A 23,746-nucleotide genomic window follows, 5' to 3' on the forward strand; every position below is an offset into this window, starting at 1 on the left:
TAGCTGGTTAGTTTATGTGTGACACTAACCGACGCACTGCAGTATACCAATTCATGGGAGTTGTATTCAACAAAACGAGTCTGAGATGAGTCGATGCGTGAGCTTCTTTAAAAGGTTCGTTTTGCACATAAAACAGTTCGATTCTTTCAGGTCTTGACACCAAATATATTTCGTTTGAAGGCCAGAAAAAGGCCACCCCCGGAGGGCCACAAAAGTTTGAATACAACTCCCGGGAGCATGTTTACTGCTCTAAATAGGCATCCTCCAATTTTTTTCCGAATATAAGACCCCTGTAAAGAAGCCCTTCCCGAAAATAAGCCCACCTTAAAGGGAAGATGAGCAAATATAAGCCCAGGGCATAATTTCGGAATAACACGCGTCTTTACACTGCCTGATGGAAACACTCGACGAAGTACGAGAGAAGTCGCAAAGATTTAGAATAGAGACGTAAAACTACGTAAGAACGTTTTCATCATATTTTTTCCTGTTTTCGCAGCAGTTATATGTTACATAATTTGCTTTATTGAATTATAAAATAATATACGTGACGTTAGGCTTTGTAAAAGCTTTTAATGTGCTTATTGCAATATAAATTTTCCCCTAAGAGCGGGTTGCTTTTGTTCCAAAATAGCGACAATAATATATTCTTTTTTATATACAAGAAGGCAGTTAGTTTATTTTCAAGAAGCTGACATAAAGTAAAAGCCTCACTGAACAAAACAAGAAAGCCCCGAGGCTTTCGTCTGTAACTTGATAAGTTCTATACAACTGCAAGATGTCTCACTCCTAACAATAACAAAAATTAATATAACAGTGAAAACAGCTGAAGTATTCGGGCAAAGCTAAAGGACCCCTGTCAGCCACGCCTTTGTTTTTGTTTACATACGAGATTTTCAGTATTATATTTTACGCAGAGCTTGTCTAAACGAAAGAGATCGCCGTGAAACTGCGAAAGGTAATTTAACAGAGTTCAAGCAAGACAAATTGCGGCGGTGCAATAAGATGGAAACCGTTGCGGCGGTGCAAAAAGCTGGATCGACGTTTTAGATGGAATCGAAAACGCGGATTACGGATTTCAAGGCGTGGTCGACTAGGGTCCTTTTAATAAACAAAACGACATCCGTTGGATAGCCGTTTTTCGGACCATTCTAGAGTTTGTGAGACAAGCATCCTTTCGAAAATAGTGGCAGCTACATGCGTTCGGTGAAGCCGTGATTGTGTTTGTGAGGCGATTTTACTTCAGGAATGATTGAAGTTTTTTGAAAGTTTTACCTCTGCTTTATATTCAAGTGAAGGTTATTATATGGTCAATAAAATATGACACTCAAATTTCTCTGTGTCTATGACTTTATCTTCCTTTTAGTGCAATCCTTCAGCTGTCTTGATTTAAAAGAAATAAGGGCAATTACAAAAAGGAGACTTGAATGTTACGTTTGGTGCCAGGAAAGTTTTTTAACCTCTTCCATAATTCTGAGCCTTGGCCCAAGTGGAATTCCTAAACTTTGTAACCTTTCTTCAGTCATGTACGACATTTCTAGAATGCCTACTTGCTCTGCTTCAAAGTTGTCCGCAAATCTCTGTTGGAACAACAGGAAAATGATAAGATAAAGAATGGTATGAAGACAGGATTAATTTGTGAACCCTTTTTCTTTTAGTCGTTTCGAAAAGCTGGTATAATGTCCTTATGGACATTACCAACTTAGTCCAGATGTAGATGATAGCCTGCGAACAGGCTTTCTGGAGAGCGCTCGGCCGGCGGCCGGCTCTTCGGAAATCTCCGGAAAGCCTGTTCGCAGGCTATGTAGATGACGAAGAAGGTATCATCCCAAAAGGGGGGAGGGGAGGGGAAGGAAGGGAAGGGAAGGGAGGGAGGGGATCTACTCAACGAAGTTTAATGAAGGCAGAGTCTTCCCAGAGGTCCCAATCCTTACTCTTTTTTTAGATACCGTTTTTACCGAATGGTAATGAAGGTGTAGTGATCATTCTCGAAGTGACGTGTTTCCCTCACTCGACCACTCGCTCACCCATCTGATTTAAACCGCAATAATTCAGCATTTAACGGTGAACGTGTGACAGAAAGGTTCTTTAAAACGCCATTCAATGCCTGCTAAACAAATTATTCTCCAACCTCGTTCCCAGGGCTCTCCCAGGGAGAATGAATTTCAAAAATCGAGAGGAAACACATCCTGGAAAAATTTTCGCCGACGAGCCCCGCCATGACCCGTTCGCACAAAGGAAATATGAGAGTATACTGATACATGCTTGCCCACCGACCAGGCACTTTTCGCACGTCATCTCGCCCATCCGTCTTGAGTCGACGCACAGCCCGCCGAGAAACACAGCAAGCGAAAGGAGCGAACACAGAACAAAGGCAATAGTAATTTGGACGCATGAAAGAAAAAAACTATCAATGACCCATGGCGCAAGAACTCAAAGGAAATTAGTGAGATGTGACGTATTGATAGCAGCAACGACATGCAGTTACGCTTTTATCAAAATTTACCATTACACCGACTCCACAGCGTTTTCTTCCGTTCACGTCATCTCGTGTCACGTAGTAGAACGAAGTAATAATGAATTGCGTACATTGGACGATGGAAAAAAATTGGACGGTCGGCACCACGAAGCAAACCATGAGGGCCGAAGAGAAGTGAGAATGCACTATTGTGATGGTGTTGGGGCTGTCGTCCTAACCCGAGTGCGCGGTAAAAATAATTAATTTAATATTTGGAGGGGTTGGGGGGAGCACGACCATCCCCAAGAGGAGCACCTACATAGATCCAAAGGTTTTTTTTTCATAACTTGCTCTCGTACACCAACGTTTACACCACGCATGCGCAGAATCACACACAGAACGATTTCCGTGGCCCGCAGACCGCGCAAGTAAAACGAATAGATTTGAGACTCAGGCTACGTTCACGGACACGGTTATCAATCGACACGGTTTTATGACCTCGAAACCGCATCGAAAACGACACGGTTTCGAAGTTTTACACGGAGCCTATTTACGATCGACTTTTCGAATGTGATGTATAGCAAGCGTGCTCTCTATGCTTGTTTCACCATGTTTACCCCGCAAGCGCCAGGTCCAAAATAATTTTCAAATCGATGCGTCGCCGTTTTGACCGTTTCACGAGAAACCGCATCGTTTGAAAACGCTCCACGAACGTTTCAAAACGACCCGGTTACAGTAGGCTCGACGGTGGGTAAGAGGCGTAACCGCATCGCTTTCGATGCGGTTACAATGAAACCGGTCCGTGTAATAGCCTCACAGCGCTTCGTAATTAGGTATGCAAAAACTTGCACCGGGATTTTCGGCGTGAACACTGATACCAGGAAACCTAGCTTACTCGTTAAAAAACCGCTATAATATTGAGAATCGTCTTCTGCACGCATTATAAAATGCCGTCGATGCCGCCGTAAAAAAAAAGTTCACCAAGGAAGAAAAAGTAAGAAAAAAGTGTCGGGACGTTTGCAAAGAAGCGTAAGGAACACCTGGGAAAGAATAAAGTAGCCTGTGAACAGTTTTTCCGAAAGTAAAATAAAGCAAATAAACACGAACATATATAAAACATCATACTTTCAATTGTTCCATATTGCATTCTGCACTTACCAAATCATCGAGATTTTTTAAAAGAACATGCGCCAACAAGCGTTAAATACAACTCGGTCTGTAATTCTAATACAGCCATTAACCCCATGCAGTCATCCATCAGACTATAATTCTGTTGACAAACCCTTGTTTCTTTTGGGCCGGAAACAAAATATTAATGGTGGCCATTTTTGTTATGCTTCATAGCTCAGTTGATAGAGCGACGAACCGGTATCGCTGAGGTCATGGGTTCAAATCCCATTTTAGCCTTGAAATTTTTCCAGGCTTAAGGTTATTGTATTTGGTTTGGTTGGTTTTGCTGGGCTTGCGGGGGTTTTTTTTTTAAATCCTACCCTACAAAATTAAAGGCTTGCTTAAATTGCAAACACACTGCGAGGATAATTTCATTCATTTAATTATTTATCCGCAGTTCACATACATGTCTTTCATACATTCACTTTCTTCTATGGTAAGTTACCTCGTATCCAAGCTTCTTGAGAAAAATTGCAAGAAGTGGAGGGTCTTCACCAAAGAAACTGTTTTAAGATGAAAAAACAACCACAATAAGAACAGAACAATTTTAGATATATTTTAAAGGTATAGAAGTATGAAGCTAAACTGCAATTTTTCAAAGGGTGTGGGGGATGGTTTCAAATGAACAACAAGGGTTATGGCTAATTCCTAAAACAACAACAACAACAACAAGACGCCTGAGTGTTTCCAATAAATGCAAATACCTTCTAAGCTTCTTGACTCGTGATTGAAGTAAAGCACTCTCTCTTGCCAGGTCGCTATTATCATCAGCTCTGAACTGTTGATCCTGTACTTGTCTTCTCATGTCGTCCACATCTTGACTGATTGAAGCTTGTGATCGTAACTCGGACGAGAGGTGAGCTACACTCCTGGCTAAAGTGACAACATGTGATTCCAGACGTCCAAACCGTTTGTTCACTGCCCTGTTTGAGCATTTAGGAAAGAAGACATTCATATAAAAGCTCTATTGAAAGGGGAAATAACTTGTATGGCCACATACCGTCGATTGCATTAACCCGTGAACGCACGCGCTAAAAACATGTTTTCACGTGACGTCAAACGTCTGCGTTTCAGGTGTCAAACTTCAGGTGCCAAAATGTGAAGTTTTGCAACTCGAACGGAGTATGTTTTCAGTTAAAAAGAAAGGAAGAAATTATCAGAAAGGCGTCCCACTTTCAAGTGATTTGCGGGATCAAGTGAAAGAACTTGCGCAGGATCATTCTTTTTCCGAAGTTGGGCGAAGAATAAGAATACTGACTCTGCCGAGGGAACTGGAAGATGAAATCGATGCAATCGACAGTATGGTTAATTAGCTAAACAATCTATAAAGGTTGTTGCTAGAACACACACGCCGAGGCTAGTGGCCCAGACAGCTGGCGCGTATCTCCTCTTTCTGTAGTATGAGTGACTAGGAGTATTCCCCCCTCTGGATGGAATGCTAGTAATCGCAGGTAATCCCCCCCCCCCCCCCCTAGCATTCAGTTCGTATCGTGGATAGCCATTTATACACCTAGGTGGAGACAGGCACTATGAGAGTTGATTGTTTTCTGAAAAACACAGCACAGCGACTCTGGTAGAACACACGAAGAGTTTATTAATCACAATGTGACGATTAAATCCAACATCAAAAATTAACATATGAAATAAATTTAAATATATGTAGTATTTTTACAGTCTTACTTGATATCTTTGTTCCTCTGTTTTTTATAAGTTGCCAAGCTCGCTGTGAAAGTAGAAAAAAGGATAAATGAATGATACAATCACTAGACGTCTGTAGCTTGGGTATTTCATTACAATAGAATTCTTTTATTCTTACTTGTGAAACACCAGCATTGCTTCATGAGGGGGGAGGGGGGAGTGGCGGGGGCTGAGCTAACATCCGAAACGCCAGCTTTTCCAAAATCGCTGACGGTAACCCGCTTTATCAAATTCTAGTTAATGCTAAAAGAGTAATAATAATAATAATAACTTTATTTAACGAGGGTAAAAATTTTTTTAAAATAATGTGTTTTTTTATTAAATTAAAATTATAAAAAATATAATTTTATAATTTTTTTTTTTTTTAAACAGAGTGGGGAAAAAGAAAAACACAACAAACAAACTGAAGACTTGACGAAATCGACCAGAATGACGTTATTGTGTGGGTTGAGTTTGTTGTTGATTTTCGTCCTTGCTTCAAGGATTTTTCTTCAAGGATTTCCCAGTTTTCCTCCCTCCACAAAAACTAACACTCAAAATTTCAATTCGATCTTCGATGCACGTACACTTGAAAAAAAAAACCGCCACCAGTGTCACTATTTACGTAGAACAATGCTGTAAGAGTGATTTCGGCTGTTAACTTAGAAACAACTGGAACATTCAGCACACACATACACACCTTGCATAGCCTGAGCCGCTCTTTGACTGAGTTTATTGGGAGGCGTTTTGGGATCCTTAGACTCTACGTCCATGTTGGTCAAGATTTCACTGTACATCCCTTCTAAAGATTCAAGCTGTGGATAAAAAGTAAAAAAAAAAAAACAATTCTGTTACAATGTAAGTTTACTATCTTCGCACATTAAATTCTAAAGAAAAAGCAAATCGATATTTTTAAAGCATACAACTCTATTGAGCTGATTTGTGTACGACTAAAGGGACAATCTAAGGCTGTGTTCACACTTGGTGCCTGGGAACAGTGCCCGAGTACGATTCTCGCTGGGCACTAATGTAAACATACATTGTACTATATTTTCAAGTGCCCATGCCATAATTCTTACACGGTGCCTGAGTCCGAGAGACCTTGTACTCGGGCATGGTACATTGGGTACTTCGGTTTTCTGTGTGTGAACATAACGCTATTTTTTTGCCGGTGCTGAGGTACCAGTGCTCGGGCACAAAGTCTGAACAGGGCCTAAATAAATAAGCAGTGGGCCAGTTAGCAACATCAGATTTTTTTTTCTACTTTTAAAAAAACTCTGGCCATACATTAATGCACATTCTTGGAGAGCCTTTAAATTAAAAGAATTTACCTGTTTCCGAATAACTTGTAAATCTGGAGTACTCTTTGCTTTTCCTGAACGAAAAAGAAAACCGAACAGATTAGTTATGGTTCCGTTGGATAGCGTTACCCAACCTTTGAATAACCGGGGCCAGTACTTTAGCCCTCCACCCTGCCACTAGTTGGATTTGTTACTGGATTTGTTCTTTTCAATTCCAAGTTCAACTCCTTGGTCACACTAACTTAACGACTGGCTAATACCACAGATTATGAATCAAACTACAGTAGTTTGACCCAAATCAAACAAGTGAAAATTGTCCGTGATTGTAGTTCGTAATGTCAAAAGCTCTTTAACATTAAACCCTTTAAAAGCTGACCTCAACACAAAAATCTCCTTACAGATATCAATTCTTATAGTAACTGTACCAGTTGAATAAATAACTGTACCAGTTGAATAAATGAGTGAAAGAATTACGAACAAGCTATTAACCTTTAACAGTGAATATTCCCCGAACTCTCTATAATATTATTATATGGAGAACCTATCTCCAAATCACAACCACAAAGGGAACGTCGCTGAACAATAGACTTCATGGGCAGAACAAAAGTTTTGCACGTGCGTTATAAATCTTGGTACATTTCTTTGCCATCCTCTGCAAAACAACAACGCAAGATTGTGAACCACAACGCCGATTTTTTTTTAACGCTGTCTAACATATTCAGTTTTGAGAGAGCTCTGACTGCGGGTTTAATAAACTGATTAGAGTTTATCAGAATTATCTTGCAATTACCTAGACACATTCAGAACTCTAAATAGAAAATTACTGGCGTCGTAGTTAACGTTCTCTAAAACGTAGAATTTGACCAGTCATTGTTCTGCAGAGGACAGCTAAGAAATGTACCAAAGATCTATAACGCACGTGCAAAACCATTGCTCTGCTCATTAAATCTTTTGTTTGGCGACCTTCTTGTCCTGTTGGTGCTGAGTCAGGGATCATACCTGATCCAAAAGAGCTTCCTCTGTCCCTTCTGCCTCTTGGTGTCCCACCGCTACTTCTACCTCGACTGGAGGACCGCCTGCGCCAATGATGATCTTCATCGTCAGAGCTTAACCCAGAGGAGTCAGATGTACTAACAAACACAAATGTAGCAACTGACGATGTCGGTGAAAGTGTCGGAAGCATTGGCGTGTCTGGCGGAGAGACAGATTCGGACCCAGACACTGTTGGCGTTGTGGACCTATCTGCCAACTTCTCCGCCACTTGTTTGAGGAAATCTGAGTGAGAGCTAGTTCTTTGAAATCTTCTCGGTGGCGTGCCTTCCCCCTTTACGAGTTTCTTTGAGTGGCTGCTTTCGCTGTACATACTACTTGACCTCTCCTTTGTTGATCTTTGAGAGGCGACCGCTGGAGGCCTTGAGGCTACCACTTCAGATGATACGACTGTTGCCCTCGTTGGCAAAGAAGAAGAATTTGCCAATTTACGCTGCACTTTGGGTGAACGAGCAGGCGAGTCAGACTCTAGTCTAGTCCTCCTGTTCTGAGGGGCTGTTGGTAATTTAGCTCCCCTGATGAGGAATACGATAAAAAGGGCATTAGCCACTCAGCCCTAACAACTATCCAAAAACATAAGACTACCAAATAATCGTGTTCAAAACTTAATTTAAGTGGTAATTCCTGTTTTTATCTGGTGTTGATGATAGTGGCATTCTTTAGTATAGTATTTAATGGGACGAGTTTGCATTCAATCGTTCGTTCAAATGTTCGTTCAATCGTCACTGTCCAGCTTTGGAAGTCCAAAATGGTCGCTAGTTGGTAAAGGGCGAGGGGAAAATAATAGCCACAATGTCTTCACTATAATCAAGTCACAGGCCCGAATCCTTTTGAAGGCCCGATTTTTTTTTTTCAGGCTCCTTCTTTCCAAGTGCTTAGAGTGGGCTCACGGTGACGATCGTACAAATAATTTATTTACTCTGTTGCAGTTCTTTCTTGGCTGCCGACTCACGCTGATGTCAAGAAAACTTGTTAAATACTGGTAAATACACATTTTTTTTTCTTACAGGTGATTTTTTTGTTTTTCACACGTTTAGTACTCAACCATCTTAGTTTGCGCTAGTCGGAGGCTTGGAGAGGAGAGGAGAGAAGTCGACACGGGGGAGGGGCCGAGAGGGGGCCGACAGGCGAGGACGCAGGGAGGGGACAAGGGAATGGGGGGAATGAGACCCGGGGGGGGCCGCCCAAGAGGGGCGGCGGCGAGGGGAGATGAAGGGCGAGACGGCCGAGGACGCGAGGAGCGAGCCCGGGGGGGAGGGCCCGGGGAGCGCGAAGGAACAGGCGTCCACGAATGCAGCTATCATAGGTACGCTTCATGATAAATTATTTACTATAGAGAAAACCCTATTAATTGTTTAGTCCCATGTCACTCAAGCAAAGAAGGTGACACCTTCCTTTAATTTCCTCGTCAAGAGCTTTTAGTAGTTGAAAGTACAAATTTATAAGAAAATTATTTACCTAGGTGATTTGCCACTGCCTGTGAAACTGTTGGTTCTTGCTTGACTACGCCCTTTCTGGACATTTCTCATCTTCTGGGAAGGGTGACTTGGCTAGAAAATAGAAGAGAATATTTTATTGCTATTGTAGACAATTCGGAGTTTCTTTCCAGCTTCCTTTGACCTGTTTTCCTCCGCAAAACGCAAAACAAGCGATATTATGCATTATATTTTACAGTGAAACAAACTTAACCGGGGTCACCCAACGTTTTTTAGCTAATCACATGACAAGTTCAGAACAAAAGAAATGGAGTTCGCTCATCGGCGGACCAATCACAATAAGGGTCAACATTAACTGTCAGTTTGATTAGACCAGATGTCAAGGAAAACAAAAGCTTACTTTTGACGGCAAAAAATTAATGTAATGTTGTTCATTTCATTTACGGTAAGACGAACAAACATTTACCGAATTGTGGTCGGGAATTTTGCAATGTACATGCAATACAAATAACTATATCTTTGTTCCCAGAAAAGTTTTCGAGTCTCCTGGTTTTTTCAGTTAATTGTTTGTATTTTCAGCATAAAATGCTGTTCCTCTGAAAATGTCTCAGTCACTAAGTTAAAACAACAGTTCTTTTCAGAACTACTCTCAGCCAGACAATGTTAGGAGGAATAATCTTACCACGTAACCAATCTTGTCCAGCTCTTTCAAGCCACTGAAGTCCTTGACTTTCACCTCCTCATCTGGTTTGTCTTCTTCAGCGTCATCCAGCAGCGACTGCAGTCGTCTTTCAACATCATCATCGTCATCATCATCAAAAGTCTCTTTCCTTGGTGGTGGTGGAATTAGCATCTCTTCCTCTGTTTCCTGAAACAAAAATTCAAAACGTCACACACACTGTATTTGCAAAAACACGCCATTAACTGTTTGACGTTGTTCTTTTCAAATCAAATCAGGGAATAAGTCCTAATCTCTCTTTACCTTTAAAAAAAATGAAAAACACATCTTTTATTTTTTTTTTACTAACACCAGCTAAAACAACTCCGGAGATAATGAACTTATCTCAGTCAGAAAATTTTTGCCTGACTGACATTTTTATCTGTAGTACAGGTAGCTTATGATTTTTGGTGCATACAGGAATACAGCATAAAACAAGTTGTTCAGTCATTCTGAGCATTCTCTGACGATGTAAAATAGAAAACAAGCCCTATGAGTGAAATAGTCAACGAGGTGCAGTCGAGTTGACTGTTGCTCATAGAAAATGAGTTTGAGTAGTCTAATTGTTTTAGTAGAAACTCTAAAGGATTGCAGTCCAAAACGTACAATTTTATGTGCTTTTAAGCCCAAAATCCAGAGAAATTTACCCTTTAAAGAGCAATGCATGCCCTGATCATCTTCTATCAGCAAATAGAAAACAAAGGGGGAACCAAACAGACTCACGGATTTCCAATATAACAAGGCTGGGTTTCTTACTAATACTAAATACTGTATACAGTAAGTCAGTCAGTAAGCCTATAGTATTTTGGGATGGCTTATTTTCAAAAGGATTTATGCATCTAAGGTTTGGGGAAAACATTTTCTGGTGGGGCAGGGGGATTATTTTTCAAGAATTTTATGGTAGGTGGTATTATTTGAGTTCTGACCTCTCCAGCTTGTCCTCCAGGATTTGGTGAACTCAGTAATGACCTTAGTCGGTCTTCTAATGAAATGGTCCCATTAGAACGAATCTGCAAAATAATCAAAGGCAACAGAGTTACAATAACAAGGCAGCACATAAATAATTATTTACAAGTGGTTAAAAATTGATAATTGGACGCATTGAGTTGGGCATTGTTGTACATGTTCTTTGGTCATGCAATTTTTATGGGCTAAATGAAATTTAAGTTAAAACCAAAGCCAATGCTGGTCAGCAGTCCCAACTATATGCGGGGTGTTCAAGGGTGGGGGAGGGGGGGGGGGGCATGTATTTTTGCATAGCAGTGTAATGTTCTTCAGTTATGGAATCACTCCCATTCCTCACACGCAAATATTCCTGGGTAAGTAATCCTTCCACACACTTGTTTTTCAGTGCTGTGTTGACAGGTCCATTGATGCGGGCTTTGTCTGGGTTGCCATGGAGACCTCCGTGTCGCTTAGGAAATTGCTGTTCTCTTCTTTTGCTACCATAGCAATACCCACCCTCAGGCATTTTTTTAATTGGCTTAGAGTTTTAAAGCCCTATGGAGCATTAAACCTCTCTAATGTGCTGTACAGTACTAGTTACTGTGATTTTGAAAATACATAATCCATACATGTACACATTGAAAGTTCAAACATAAAAAAAAATAATTGTCAGTAATTCTCTACTTGAATGAATAATTAATCAGCTATAAAATTACAAAATTACAAACAAACAAAAAACAAGCTAGGCACTTACAAGTGAGGAGAGTGGACTCTCACTGGTCTGCAGGACTCCTCTTTTGTCCAACTCAGTTCGGCTCTATAACAGTAGTTACAGAGTTTTTTTAATGACTATTGGTGAGTAGCTATCTACATGTACATGTACTGGCATAAATATCATCAAGTTTAAATTAAAGTTAAAAAGCATTGATTCACAGAATCAATCAAGTTACTACGACCAAACACTTGTAAGTCAATAAAAAAACCAAATTGAGCATTAAAATTTATGATTATAATAACTTGGTTAGAGCAGGCCATGTAACACTCATGACAACTTTGTTTCTGGTCACAAACTGTACTTTTGACTTAATTATCCAAGACTTGCTCCTTCACTAGCCAAGGTAGCTATTATTTTGGCTACACAGACTTGTGCTCAGGAAGAATTTCTATGCCTGACAGTGATCTGTAGTGGTTCTAAGTTATCGGACTTGCAATCTGACAGTTGTAGTTCATGCCCTCAAGTTTCGTCTCTTGTGTTGCATCCTTAGGCAAGACCCTTAGCAACACTCCTCAAGCTGATAGAATGTCATACCATCTACAGATCTACAGTACATCCAGGTCTGCTCTCAGCAATATGCTCAGACAAAAACTGTGCAGCTTACATACATGTATATATTGCACAGAACATGATGTTGATGACCTTGAGCAGACAACGCAATCATTGACTGTTGGTCAGCATAGGAACTCAGAAACTGAAACTGTTGCCTTCTAACAAGGTGATATGTGAGTGAGGACCACCAGTCACCAAACACACTAACTGCAGCTGACTGGCCAATTAAATAGATACCTCAAACCTCCACAAGGATGGTGTGGGAGGACTTTAAACAATGTTTCCCCTCCATACTCGTCTATGCTAACTATATCAATTAACACCTTCTTATTGCAGCATGAATTTGTTTTACAGTGCGACTACTCGAACCGGGGCACCCTGAACATTTTTAACCAATCACAGTGCTAATTGAAAACAAAGGATAGGGACATTTTTTTGCAACGGACCAATAACGATTTAGAACGTTAACAAAAGATTACCTACAAAATTTGAACTGTCAACAACGTTACAAACAGATGCGGACCTCTCAGGAAACTTGCCTTCTATTTGATTGGTTACTTTCGATCCTAAATTTTCACTGAGTGTTCCGAATTTCAGCGCTCGTTTTATTATTTGATCAAAACCGTGATCAAAAGTCTACATTCACGGGCTAAAAAATTCTTCAGAGGAATTTTGATAAAATTAAATCGCTCTTCTTTGGTGATAGTACAGTAAAGAATAACGAGGAACGCTTTTGACTTTTTATTCACGCGCGTAAACGGGATGGCATTGCATGTTGTGAGCAGACATGAATAGAAACGTTCGAGATCTTCATGTTTGAAAAGTCAGTTCACTCTTATTATATGCTCGTGTTTGTTGTGATTATTTTTTGTTTTTGACGAAAGACAAGACAAGAAAGATTTGGGATGCCGCCGGAGCGACAATTGACCTTATATATAGGGACAATTTTGCTATCGCTGCTTGAAATGAGTTTTCAGTCTGTTGAAATTTTATAAAACCACAGAAAGATTGAAGACTCATTGAAGATACGGAACAAATTTCTCTTTTACGAAAAGCAATTTACTTCAAAGTTATAACAGTAGCTAACAGAAAATAAGTCCGTGAACACGCAACATAATTTGACGTATAATGTTTACATTTCACATGGCGACTCGCATCAATTTTACGGCAACAGACGGAGTGAAATAAAAAATAGTTACGGCATTACGGTCTTCATTTTCACCCCAGGAGTGAATTTTTTTGTAAGCAAGGGTAAACACAGCGTGGAATCTTCAATTCACACCTCCTGGGAGTCCTGGCCGTGAACAAAATTTCACGATTCATGGTTTGATTCGTAAACTTTTTACATGTAATCGCGAGAACTCCAAGACCTTTGGAAAACTAAGGTTCGAAAGTAACCAATCAAATAGAGGGCAAGTTTCCTGAGAGGTCCGCATCTGTTTGTAACGTTGTTGACAGTTCAAATTTTGTAGGTAATCTTTTGTTTACGTTCTAAATCGTTATTGGTCCGTTGCAAAAAAATGTCCCTATCCTTTGTTTTCAATTAACACTGTGATTGGTTAAAAATGTTCAGGGTGCCCCGGTTCGAGTAGTCGCACTGTAACTCTCAATCTTAAAAACTTAAATCCTTACCATTATAACAACATCTGAAGGCTGTACAGCTTTCTTTGTCTGACTATCATGGCGATCAAGCATTCCTGGCATGCGGAACTCATGTATTGGGGATGCTTCACTCTTCCGCGTTGGTGAGTTATCATCTGAGTGGTAGCCTGAACTGTTACCATGTGGTCGTGGGTCCATATCATAACCTAAAACAAAGAAAACAAGCTCTTCCTATGTGCAATATATATAGTATTGTGGCTTAAATTTATCTTTGGTATTTTTCAAACAAGTTTTATTTTTTATTTTTCATTGTCTCATATTCATTATCATAATCTGAAAGAAAATGAAATAAAAATCATTTTGGTTTGAAAAATTTAAAACCAAAGATAAATGTAAACCACAACATACACTTTAAGTGAAAGTTAGTTTTGTACAGTGGTTTAAAGAATATGCAAGTCAACTAGCTTAAAAGGATTGTATTAACAACAAAATGCCCATTTTTGATTGGTTCTCAACATGCCATTGATACATGATTCAATTGTGTATCACATACAAGTATGTGAAAACTAAATGTTAATTTAAAGATAAGTGAACCCCTTTTGAGCTTTCTTTGATTACAAGCAGTGATATATTTCAAAATTAATCACTGCTGGTAATTAATTTATTTTGGAAAATACTACTCAAGATTAAGAGAAACCGTTACCCTTAGTGCATTGGTGGATCTAGGGGAGGGGACCCGGCCTTCCCCCCCCCTCCCCCTCTTATTTTTAGAACAACTAGAGGTCCGAAGGACCAAATAGAATTATTTTCAAGATCACTCCCCCCCCCTTTTTTTCTAGGGTCTGGATGATCAGGCCTCCCTCTTGTCTGAAGGTCTGGATCCGCCACTGTAGTGTACAGTAACAAAAACCAACCCAAAATCATACTAACTAGTACACGTTTGCACTCTTGCATGTTAAGAATGCAACAAATTCAATAATCATGCATTTCATTTATTAAATCCATGATGATACAAAACCAACCATTTGTTGAAGGAAGATGTGGCACTGTTCCATTCATCAATCTGAAATCCTCTTCCTTAGTAGATCCAGAAGAACCAGGGCGTGGTCCATCGGGGGACATCCACCCTCCGCCCTGCAATAGCATAACAGACAAAATTGTTTTGTATGCTTTTATGCTCCTGTAGGACAACCTTTCTCATAATCATACCTGTAGCTGCATATTATTTCATTCACTACTGAATGCTAGCTCTGCACATTACATCTACATTCATCTCACAACTAAGTTGGTTGTGTCTCCCACTGGGGAGTGTAGAGTCCATACGGGGTGAGGGTCTGATTGGTGTAGTCAGAGTTTTGATGCGGCGCCCTCAGGATTATGTGAGGAGAGCTACAATTGGCTAAACTGCAGAAAGGAATGTGGTTCAGCCTTATAAGCAGCCATTGACGGGGAAGGGAGGATGTAGATGCGGCATCCTAGATGCACACAGTCATGTAGAATATACAGTCATAACTTACATCAAAAACAAATTACTGGTAAAGTGAGTTAAAGTTCTACTGACCTCAAATTGTGACTGAACATTTCTGCAGAGATTCAGTACAGATTTCACATTACCGTCAATAAGATCTGCAAAAAGTATAGGTTAGCAAACATAACATTGACATTATATTACTTTAATTAATAAATAAATATAAAATCACCCATTATCCAATTCCATGCAATTTATTAATATAATAACGTGCTAGACCAACCTATCACTTTAAAATCAAGACTAATGATATGGTAGCATCATAATTATAATTTACAAAAGTCAAAAACTCTTTATGTATAATATGAAACATGGTTTTATTGAATTAAAACAACATTAAATTTTAAATCATAGCTCATTTGCTTCTAACTGGCCACAATAATTTTTCAATCACTGCTTTATTGTTTTTTTAGATTTTACCAGTTCCCCTTTTTATTACATGTATAATAATAATTATGGTTGAACCTGAAGCAGTTATTCTGTAACTTGTATTATTTTGTAAATTAACTGTATGCAGAGATCCACATTCTGTAACCTACCTCCAACGTAGATCCCCTGTAGGTTTATGTTTCTGTTTCCCATGAAGCTCATACATAGCTGTAGATTCTCCAGCTTCTGTGCCCTTGTTATGGGACGAGCATAAACCCCTGGGATCTTTTGACCAGCTGAAAGAACAGAGAACATTAAATAATATTCCCTAGATGTATATATTAACTAAAAAAATTTTATGGATCCAGACAATTTCACAGCGATGCAGTCATGACTGTTGAAGCGAGGCAGCAGAGTGTTACAGAGGTGGCTGTTAGTGGACTCATGGTTTGACTTTAATTTACCATCTTTATAAGTTTGCATTTTTTTGCAATTAATACAAACTCATAAACATCATTAATTACTGAAAACTGAGTTTGCACTCCAAGCAAATTTGTCATATGAGAACTAACACAAAAACCGTCTATTAATCAATTTGGTAAGAACTTTCTATGTATTGGTAGGTGTGTTTTAGAAATAAACAGAGGACCATTTTTCTTAACGAGTCAGTACCAACAAATTCTAACAAAGTTTGCATCCTGTAAAAACCACGCCACCACAGAATAACTATTATAAATGTGCATGTTCAGTACGTAACATGCATGAAAAGGTAATAAATGCAAGCAAGACAAAGCTATGATTTATGGTTGTACCATGATTGTAAATTCATGTCATTAAACAGTAAGAATTTGCCTTAGCCACATAAAGACGTCATAACAGGAGATTTTTGTGTTTGAATGTAACAAAATGAAGTGTATTAGGTTCATTTTTGGCAGAGTTCAAGGACAACGTGTTTAAGTAAACACACTATGCATTCCTCAATAACGTCAAATAAATTTACTGTGAACAAATCTTGCACAGATGTAACATGTCCAACAAAATTATGCTTTACATAAAAACACCATCACAAGACATAACATTGAATTAAACACTGGTTACAAACAAAAAACGCAAATCTTTTCTGTAACACTTAGTATAGTAAATTGTCAACAAACAAGGATTAGGCAGACCCAAGGATGCCAACATCACTAACGTCAAAGAAAAAAATGGCATATTTACTTCTTCTTTTCCGCCATTTTAGCATGGTTTTGAGATCATGGTAGCTTTACAACTCTATCAACTCAACACCAAAAGCCATCCGTGCAATGGAATAGTCTACAACTATAAAACTTTGAGCTCACAATATGCAAGCCTTCCGGTCAATACACCAAAGCAAGATTAATGTGAATTCACAGCTGTGACACACTTCACCGAATTTGTATAATGCCAAAATTAACTTATAACTAATACAGTGATTATTAGTGTGTTTACAGACAATGAGAATTGAATGACCTGACTGATAATTACACTCAACAGCAATTTCCAAGGATAAACAAAGCACATTTTTGCAAATAACTAAACGAAAGCTCTGCTCACAATTTTGAAATTTGAAGACTCTGAAATGATGCTTCACAGACTAATAAATGCACTCCGGATTATGGGAGCAAAAAGTTAATTAATGGTGTATATATTGGCTTCTGATTGTTTTGATTTTCAGTCAAGCTAATTACAGAATGTAATATAGAACAAAAGGGTGTCACATTCCTAAAATAATGCTAACAACAGCTTGTCATATTTACATATGAATAGCATGGCATGTGCTTCTGTTTATTAAATATTAAATGACTTGGAATAAAAATTATAACTACTAACATTTTTAATTCCCAAGAGTTCATGATCAACACTAAATTTCTCCTAACACTTATCAATTATTGGATGAGGTTGAGATGATAGCGATATATCAAGGCCAAAGTTTCTGTTATCTGCCGAAGCCGAAGGCTGAGGCGGATAACAGAACTAAGGCCTTGATAATTATCGCTATCATGCGAAAACCAAATCCAATAATTGTTTTATTATGCACATTCCTGAGCTGCACTTGTAAAGACAAGAGCGCATAAAACTGAATGCATAAAACTATTGTCTGTAGGTATGACGTCACTTCTACATATGTAAAATCTAATGTCTGTAGGTATGACGTAAGAGAAACAGCAAGCAAGAATTAGCTGCGTGCTTATAGCCAATCAAAATCAAGCTGGTGACACCAATGTATAATAATATCAATTATCAACATTATCAAGCAGACAGCTGATAAGAATAAAGAGAATCATCAACTTAGCAAAAATGCTATTTTTCCTAGTAACACAAAATAATCATTTTGCTGAGAATTATTACCAGTGAGTGTTACAAATACGTGAGGCAGCAAGGCATGTGAGGCACGCCAGGCAGCAATCCCTAATCCCAATAAAAAGGCTAACCGCAAGCTACCTATTAAGCTTATCTATCTGTAGACTAACCGGAGTGCTATTTAGGCTAACAGGGGTGGCTCGCATGACTCCCAAGCCATGTGAACTGTGCAAGGCAGAAATCCCTAATCCCAATAAAAAGGCTTACCACAAGCTACCTTTAGTTAGCTAATTGTAGGCTAGTTAACCGGAGTACCATTTAGGCCAACCAATGAGTTATTTAGGCAAACAGGAGTGGCTTGCATGACTTGCAAGCCATGTGAACTATGTAAGGCAGAAATCCCATATAAATCCCAATAAAAGCTAACCCCAAGCTACCTAAGCAAACTGTAGGCTACCTTGAGTATAGTGCTATTTAAGCAAACCGAAGTGCTATTTAGGCTAGCCAATGTGTTATTTGGGCTAATAGGAGCTACCTAAGCTAACTGTAGGCTAACTGAGTGCTATTTGAGCTAGTCAAAGTGCTATTTAGGCTAACCAATGTGTTATTTGGGCTAACACGAGTGGCTCACATGACTCCTCAGATGGTAAGGTCACAACTGATCAGAGTCAAGATGTTAGTCAGATCATGACTAAAAAAATCTAAAGCACAGAAGTCCTTTTCCCAAGACAAAAAGAAAAAGGAGATGTCTGTACACAAGGCTAAGGAACTTAGAGCCTGACTATAAGCCTGATTCAAGTTATTGCTTGACAAAATTAGACTAGCATAAGTCAACATTCTGTTCCTGGTATGCTAACTTACTGTCGAGAAAACAATCAAAATTCACCTGAATTGTCAATGAATGGTCAATGTGAGACTTTGTAAGACGGGGAGACTGATATTTTTTCTGCAAGCTTGAGACCTTTTTAACCTTGCAAAAGAAACTGAGACTCCGAGAAGGCATCATGGAAAAATTTGAGGGGACGAGACCCCTGAAATTTGGCTAACATTCTGCGGTACTTGCCTTTTTTGCAGGGCCATTCACCACTCCTAGAAAATTGGTTTCATCTCGCAATCTGCAAAGTTCTATCACCTGCTTTGCTAAAAACTAGGGAGGACTCGGCTTTAAACTATGCAAACCACAGACATTATAAGAGGTAACACCTGTCAGGAGCCCATTACCCCGAGCAAGCAACTTAGAATACACACTTTATCTGTGGAACAGCATTATCACAATTAAAGTTATTTTTAGTCGAGGATCTCAACTTTACGGATGACATAGCCTTTTTGTCATCGACCAGGCAGCACATTCAGATTAAGACCGATAAGTTGGCGTATCTAGTGGAAGGGGTGGGGCTGAAAGTCAATGTAGACTAAAGTAAACTACTGCGAATAAATTCGAGGCATAAGGATGTGGTGGAGGTAAATGGACAAGGAATAGAAGATGTTGGTAGGTTTGTGTTCTTAGGAGCTACGGTTTCCAAAGAGGGCGGAGGCACTGAAGACATCCACAACAGAGTAGTCAAAGTGAGAGGGGTATTCTTGAAATAGAAAACGATCTGGAGTAGCAATAGCATCGGTCGATGAACCAAAGTCAGGCTATATAAGACACTGGTAAAGCCAGTCTTGATGTATGGCTGCGAGACGTGGAAGATGAATAAAAGTGATGAGAACAAAATCAACGTCTTCCAAAGCAGATGTCTTAGACGGATATTTAAAATACGCTGGCAGGAAAGAATTACAAACAATGAAGTCCTGAAGATGGCAGAGATGGACAACCTCAGTTGGGACGTGCAAAAGAGAAGATGGAAATTCACCGGCCACATAATGAGGAAAGAATCAAATAACGACTGCAGAACTGCATTAACCTGGACCCCAGAAGGGCGGCGAAAATGGGGCAGACCAAAGACGACATGGAGGAAAACAGCAGAGAGAGAAAGGGATAAAGCTGGATGGAAGAACTGGAGCAAGGTACAAATTGCATCGGCTGACAGAGATGGTTGGCGGAATTGTGTTGAGGTCTTCCGTGCCACATGACACGAAGAAGATAGGTAACAGTTATTTAATAATTTATATAGTGGGAACCAGAAAATCAAAAGGACATACCGGTAATCATAATAATGCAATGGGGCCATATTGTTTTGGCCAATAAACATCTATCTCCAGTACTTCCCAGTCAGTTTCAATTTAAGATGTTTGCATCATTGGAACCAAGGCAGCCAGGTGTTGTGGAAAGTGACTATTCCCACTAGAACATGAGAGGCTCACCACTTATGTTTGCGATTGTGCATATGCCTATGAATCCTTATGTTGCTAATGGGTACTAAATTAAGGTAAAGGTAAAGTCTGCGTTCAAGCCTAGTTCCCTATCAGGCTAGAGCTTATCCCGGTTAGTAGCCTGAATCAACTTGGAGTATTTCTACAGCCCCCTGGATGGGATGCTAGTCCACTGCAGGGTAACCCCCAGCAGTAAATTTGCTGGTATCCACTGATACGCCTGGGCGGAGTGAGAGTAAAGTGTATTGCCCAAGAACACAACGCAATGACCCTGGCCAGGGCTCGAACCCAGTGCCCTAACCATTAGGCCACCACCCTGGCCAGGGCTCGAACCCGGTGCCCTAACCATTAGGCCACCACCCTGGCCAGGGCTCGAACCCGGTGCCCTAACCATTAGGCCACCACACCTCAGTGGGTACTAAGACTAAAGGCCCATGTTATACGATGCAATTTTCCCTGCAACTTGCAACACAATGTTTGATGCATTGCAAGTTGCGAACAAAAATTGCACATATGTCACACCTCTGCAACTTGCAATGTTTTTTAATCGTCAATGTTGCATTGCAAGTTGCAGGAAAAATTGTGTCATATAACATGGCCTTAAGAGTAAGCGGTCTTGCCCAAGAACACAACACAGTGACCCCGGCATGGACTCAATCAAGAATTCCAACTGCCTCCCCAAGCAACAGATGTAAGTGTGATTTCAAGAAAGCAGTTAACTCTTTGGATTGTAAGGTGTATCATTTTTTTATTCCCAGAACCCATTTTTATGGCAATTGTATGCATGGCACAGGGAAATTAAATCTCGATCTTGATCATGTTGCAACCCTCCAAGTTGCGACCATTTTAGTCGCCATGGCAACTAGAATTTTGGAACTGGCGACTAAATTGTGGAGCAAGTCGCCAGCCTGGCAACCACAAGAAGACTGCTTCAGAGCTTTAAGAGCAAAGTATCACCTGAGCTGAAAAATGCTCTGAATGTTATGGATTCACTTTGAAAAATTAGTCGTTCTGCTATTAAAACCTTCTGGGGAAAAGTACCAGAAACTTCTGGGTATCCTAAACTGTTCTTTTAATTTTTTATTTCCCTGGAAAAATTTCATGGTAAAATTTCGTTTCATTCACGCTTTTATATTTTTTATATTTTTTTTATATATTTTTTTTATATTTTGGCAACCAAAATTTCTCATTGGCGAATTAACCAAAATAGGTAGTCTCCAAATGGTCACTGAATTAAGATTTACAAGCTTACAGCCTGAATGGTTCTCTGCAATATGGGTTTTAGTTTAGATCATAAATCCACAATATATTGACTTTTTACACAATAACAATACAACAAACAATAGCCAACATCAGATCAAATTTATGGAAGCATGACTTTTTTAATATTTGACCACCCGATCAAAAACCACATGAAAAATACACGGTACTTATAACCCCTCTAGAAGAATAACATATTTCACACCTTGGTCGAAAAGAAGCTTTCTTGAGACGGAAATATGGGCAAAAATATTTATCTTGAAGAGTTTTAGTTTACTGAGAACGGAACCGTCGAACCGCAGACATAAACATTGTAGACTGCGAAAGATTTGCATGCCATTATGAAGATCCTTTATGGAAACATGTATCAGTAAGGTAATATTCCTTTTGTTTTCTTTATAAGAGTAAGGCCGATATAGATGCATCTGGTGGGTATCAAACGAAGAAGCAAAGAAGAGTAATTCTGATCTCAAATACAGCATTACTTACCAAGAGTTTCCAAAATGTATACCAAAGTTTGCCCATCGCCTATCGAACGACGGATGTCGGAAATCGGTCGACGTTTTCCCTTCTTGAGCAACTGGTTAGCCCAGGATGTGTGCTCCTTTGGGATAAAAGCATTTATAAATATTATTTTCATTGTAATAACACATACATGAGCAATCTAGAGTCAACAAATGAACACTTAATCGGTAAGGACCTACACACAAAACGCATAGCAACTGAAGTGTAAATTATAACAGGCTCACAGTCGCCTTGTATAAACCAACTGCGAGGCACAACTTGGTTAATTGTAAATAACAGTTTTTACTTGCATTCAATCACAACGTATGTTTATACAATTTTAATGAAGTTTTAATAAAGTTGTGATTTAGTACCTCGCATTCCTTTAGAGCCCATTCGCCGGTTACGGAGACTTTCACTGGTGCGTTCTTCGAATGAAACGCCGGGAATGCAGTGGCGTCTTTTCTACCGCGCGCGTTTGCGGCTGCAAACGCTTGCTTCGGCGACGAGACTGTTCCCTGTGCAACGGGGTGGCGAGAAACGTCTCCTGGAAGCGAATCTGTATTCTGTGCAGCTGTAGCCTTTGCTAGGGAAGTTGTAGGCTGTAGTTCGACTTCATTCTGCCAACTTTGCTGCGGAAAGAATCATTACGAAATAAAGTTTACTTTAGATTTCAAATTCTTGCTGTCAGAGCGAAACTAAGAGATCGAACAACAACATAAGCTCGCTTACCACCGGCTGACCGCCAACGCCAACTTTCAGCTTCCTAGAATGTCCGCGATTGTGCTTAACGTCCGTCATTTGCGAAAGTTAGTATTTACTTCCCTAAAATAACCATCTTGTAAAAGATAAGCAAGTTTGACGAGAGAGCCGCAACACACAACGCAACTTCGTGTAAAATTATGCGGCCTCACTGACGTGCGTGTCAATTTCATTCTCAAGCTATTGTCACTTTCTCATTGGCTAAGCCCGCTATTATCCCGCCGGCAATTAACTTATTACTATGTTTTTGTTGATTCACGTATTTTTGTGAGTTGCGTGCTCTTTTCAAGCGACTTTGCTGTAATATTTTGAGAATTGAATTTTGAATTGGCTAACCTTTATTAAAGAAATAATTGACTTTTAATTTTCACTGTTCAGTGTAGCTTCAAATTGCATTGCTTTGGCCAAGGGCCTATTCCGGTTAATTATTTTCCAAAATCGCGTGAGAGTCCTTTTGTCGGTCAGTTTCCGCTCATAAAAAGAATTCGGCAGTGAATTTTACATGCAAAAGTATCTGGTCAACCGAAATATTGTCTAAAGAGACTTTCACAAACGAAAATTATAAACTGAGGCTTTTTTTTCTTTTCGTTGTCGGAAGAAAAAACTTATTATTTTATCAGCCTTGCTGAAAAGTGGGCGAAAATATTTAGCAAATGAAGAGTAGTTTTTGAAATTGTATTACTTTAAAAATACAAGCTCGATCGTTGATATGATTACGTAATTAAGCTCCGTAATGCTGCTCTTATTACAGATTAAAATGCTTGGCACACAAAGTAAAAAAATTTTACTCTGCGATTAAAGAAAAAACAAATATTCCAATCCAAGACAACAAAAGCGATCTTCGTGACAAAGAGAACGTAGCTCAAAGGATTATTTATAATTCACGCTGATACACATAACAGCGTGTTTTGATAACTTTTTTGCGTGATGTATCAACGTTTTACGTCACATTTTGTCAAGCGGGATTAATCTGATCATGCAAAGCAAATCTACGTCATTGCTGT

General features: G+C 39.4%; 1 protein-coding gene across 2 annotated transcripts; it reads right to left on the reverse strand.

The window, feature by feature from the left end:
• Window positions 1-144: 144 nt before the first annotated feature.
• On the reverse strand, window positions 145-23,208 carry LOC144634229 (uncharacterized). 2 transcript variants are annotated; one of them, XM_078493128.1, is made up of 18 exons: window positions 22,713-23,208; window positions 22,355-22,612; window positions 21,966-22,080; window positions 15,749-15,874; window positions 15,243-15,307; window positions 14,704-14,815; window positions 13,712-13,887; window positions 11,507-11,569; window positions 10,734-10,817; window positions 9,772-9,957; window positions 9,112-9,203; window positions 7,603-8,168; window positions 6,634-6,677; window positions 6,003-6,117; window positions 5,306-5,348; window positions 4,330-4,548; window positions 4,071-4,128; window positions 145-1,577 (listed from the first exon to the last, which is right to left on the reverse strand). In XM_078493128.1, exons 1-18 carry the CDS (start codon window positions 22,779-22,781, stop codon window positions 1,428-1,430), a joined length of 2,541 nt encoding a protein of 846 aa, XP_078349254.1. In that variant the 5' UTR covers window positions 22,782-23,208; the 3' UTR covers window positions 145-1,427. The 2 variants fall into 2 exon arrangements, with proteins under 2 accessions (XP_078349254.1, XP_078349255.1); XM_078493129.1 differs by lacking the exons at window positions 21,966-22,080; window positions 22,355-22,612; window positions 22,713-23,208 and adding an exon at window positions 16,797-17,432.
• Between the last annotated feature and the right edge of the window lie 538 nt (window positions 23,209-23,746).

This window comes from Oculina patagonica, chromosome 13, assembly GCF_052425735.1.
Source record: "Oculina patagonica isolate OP01 chromosome 13, crgOcupat, whole genome shotgun sequence".
Lineage (NCBI taxonomy): Eukaryota > Metazoa > Cnidaria > Anthozoa > Scleractinia > Oculinidae > Oculina > Oculina patagonica.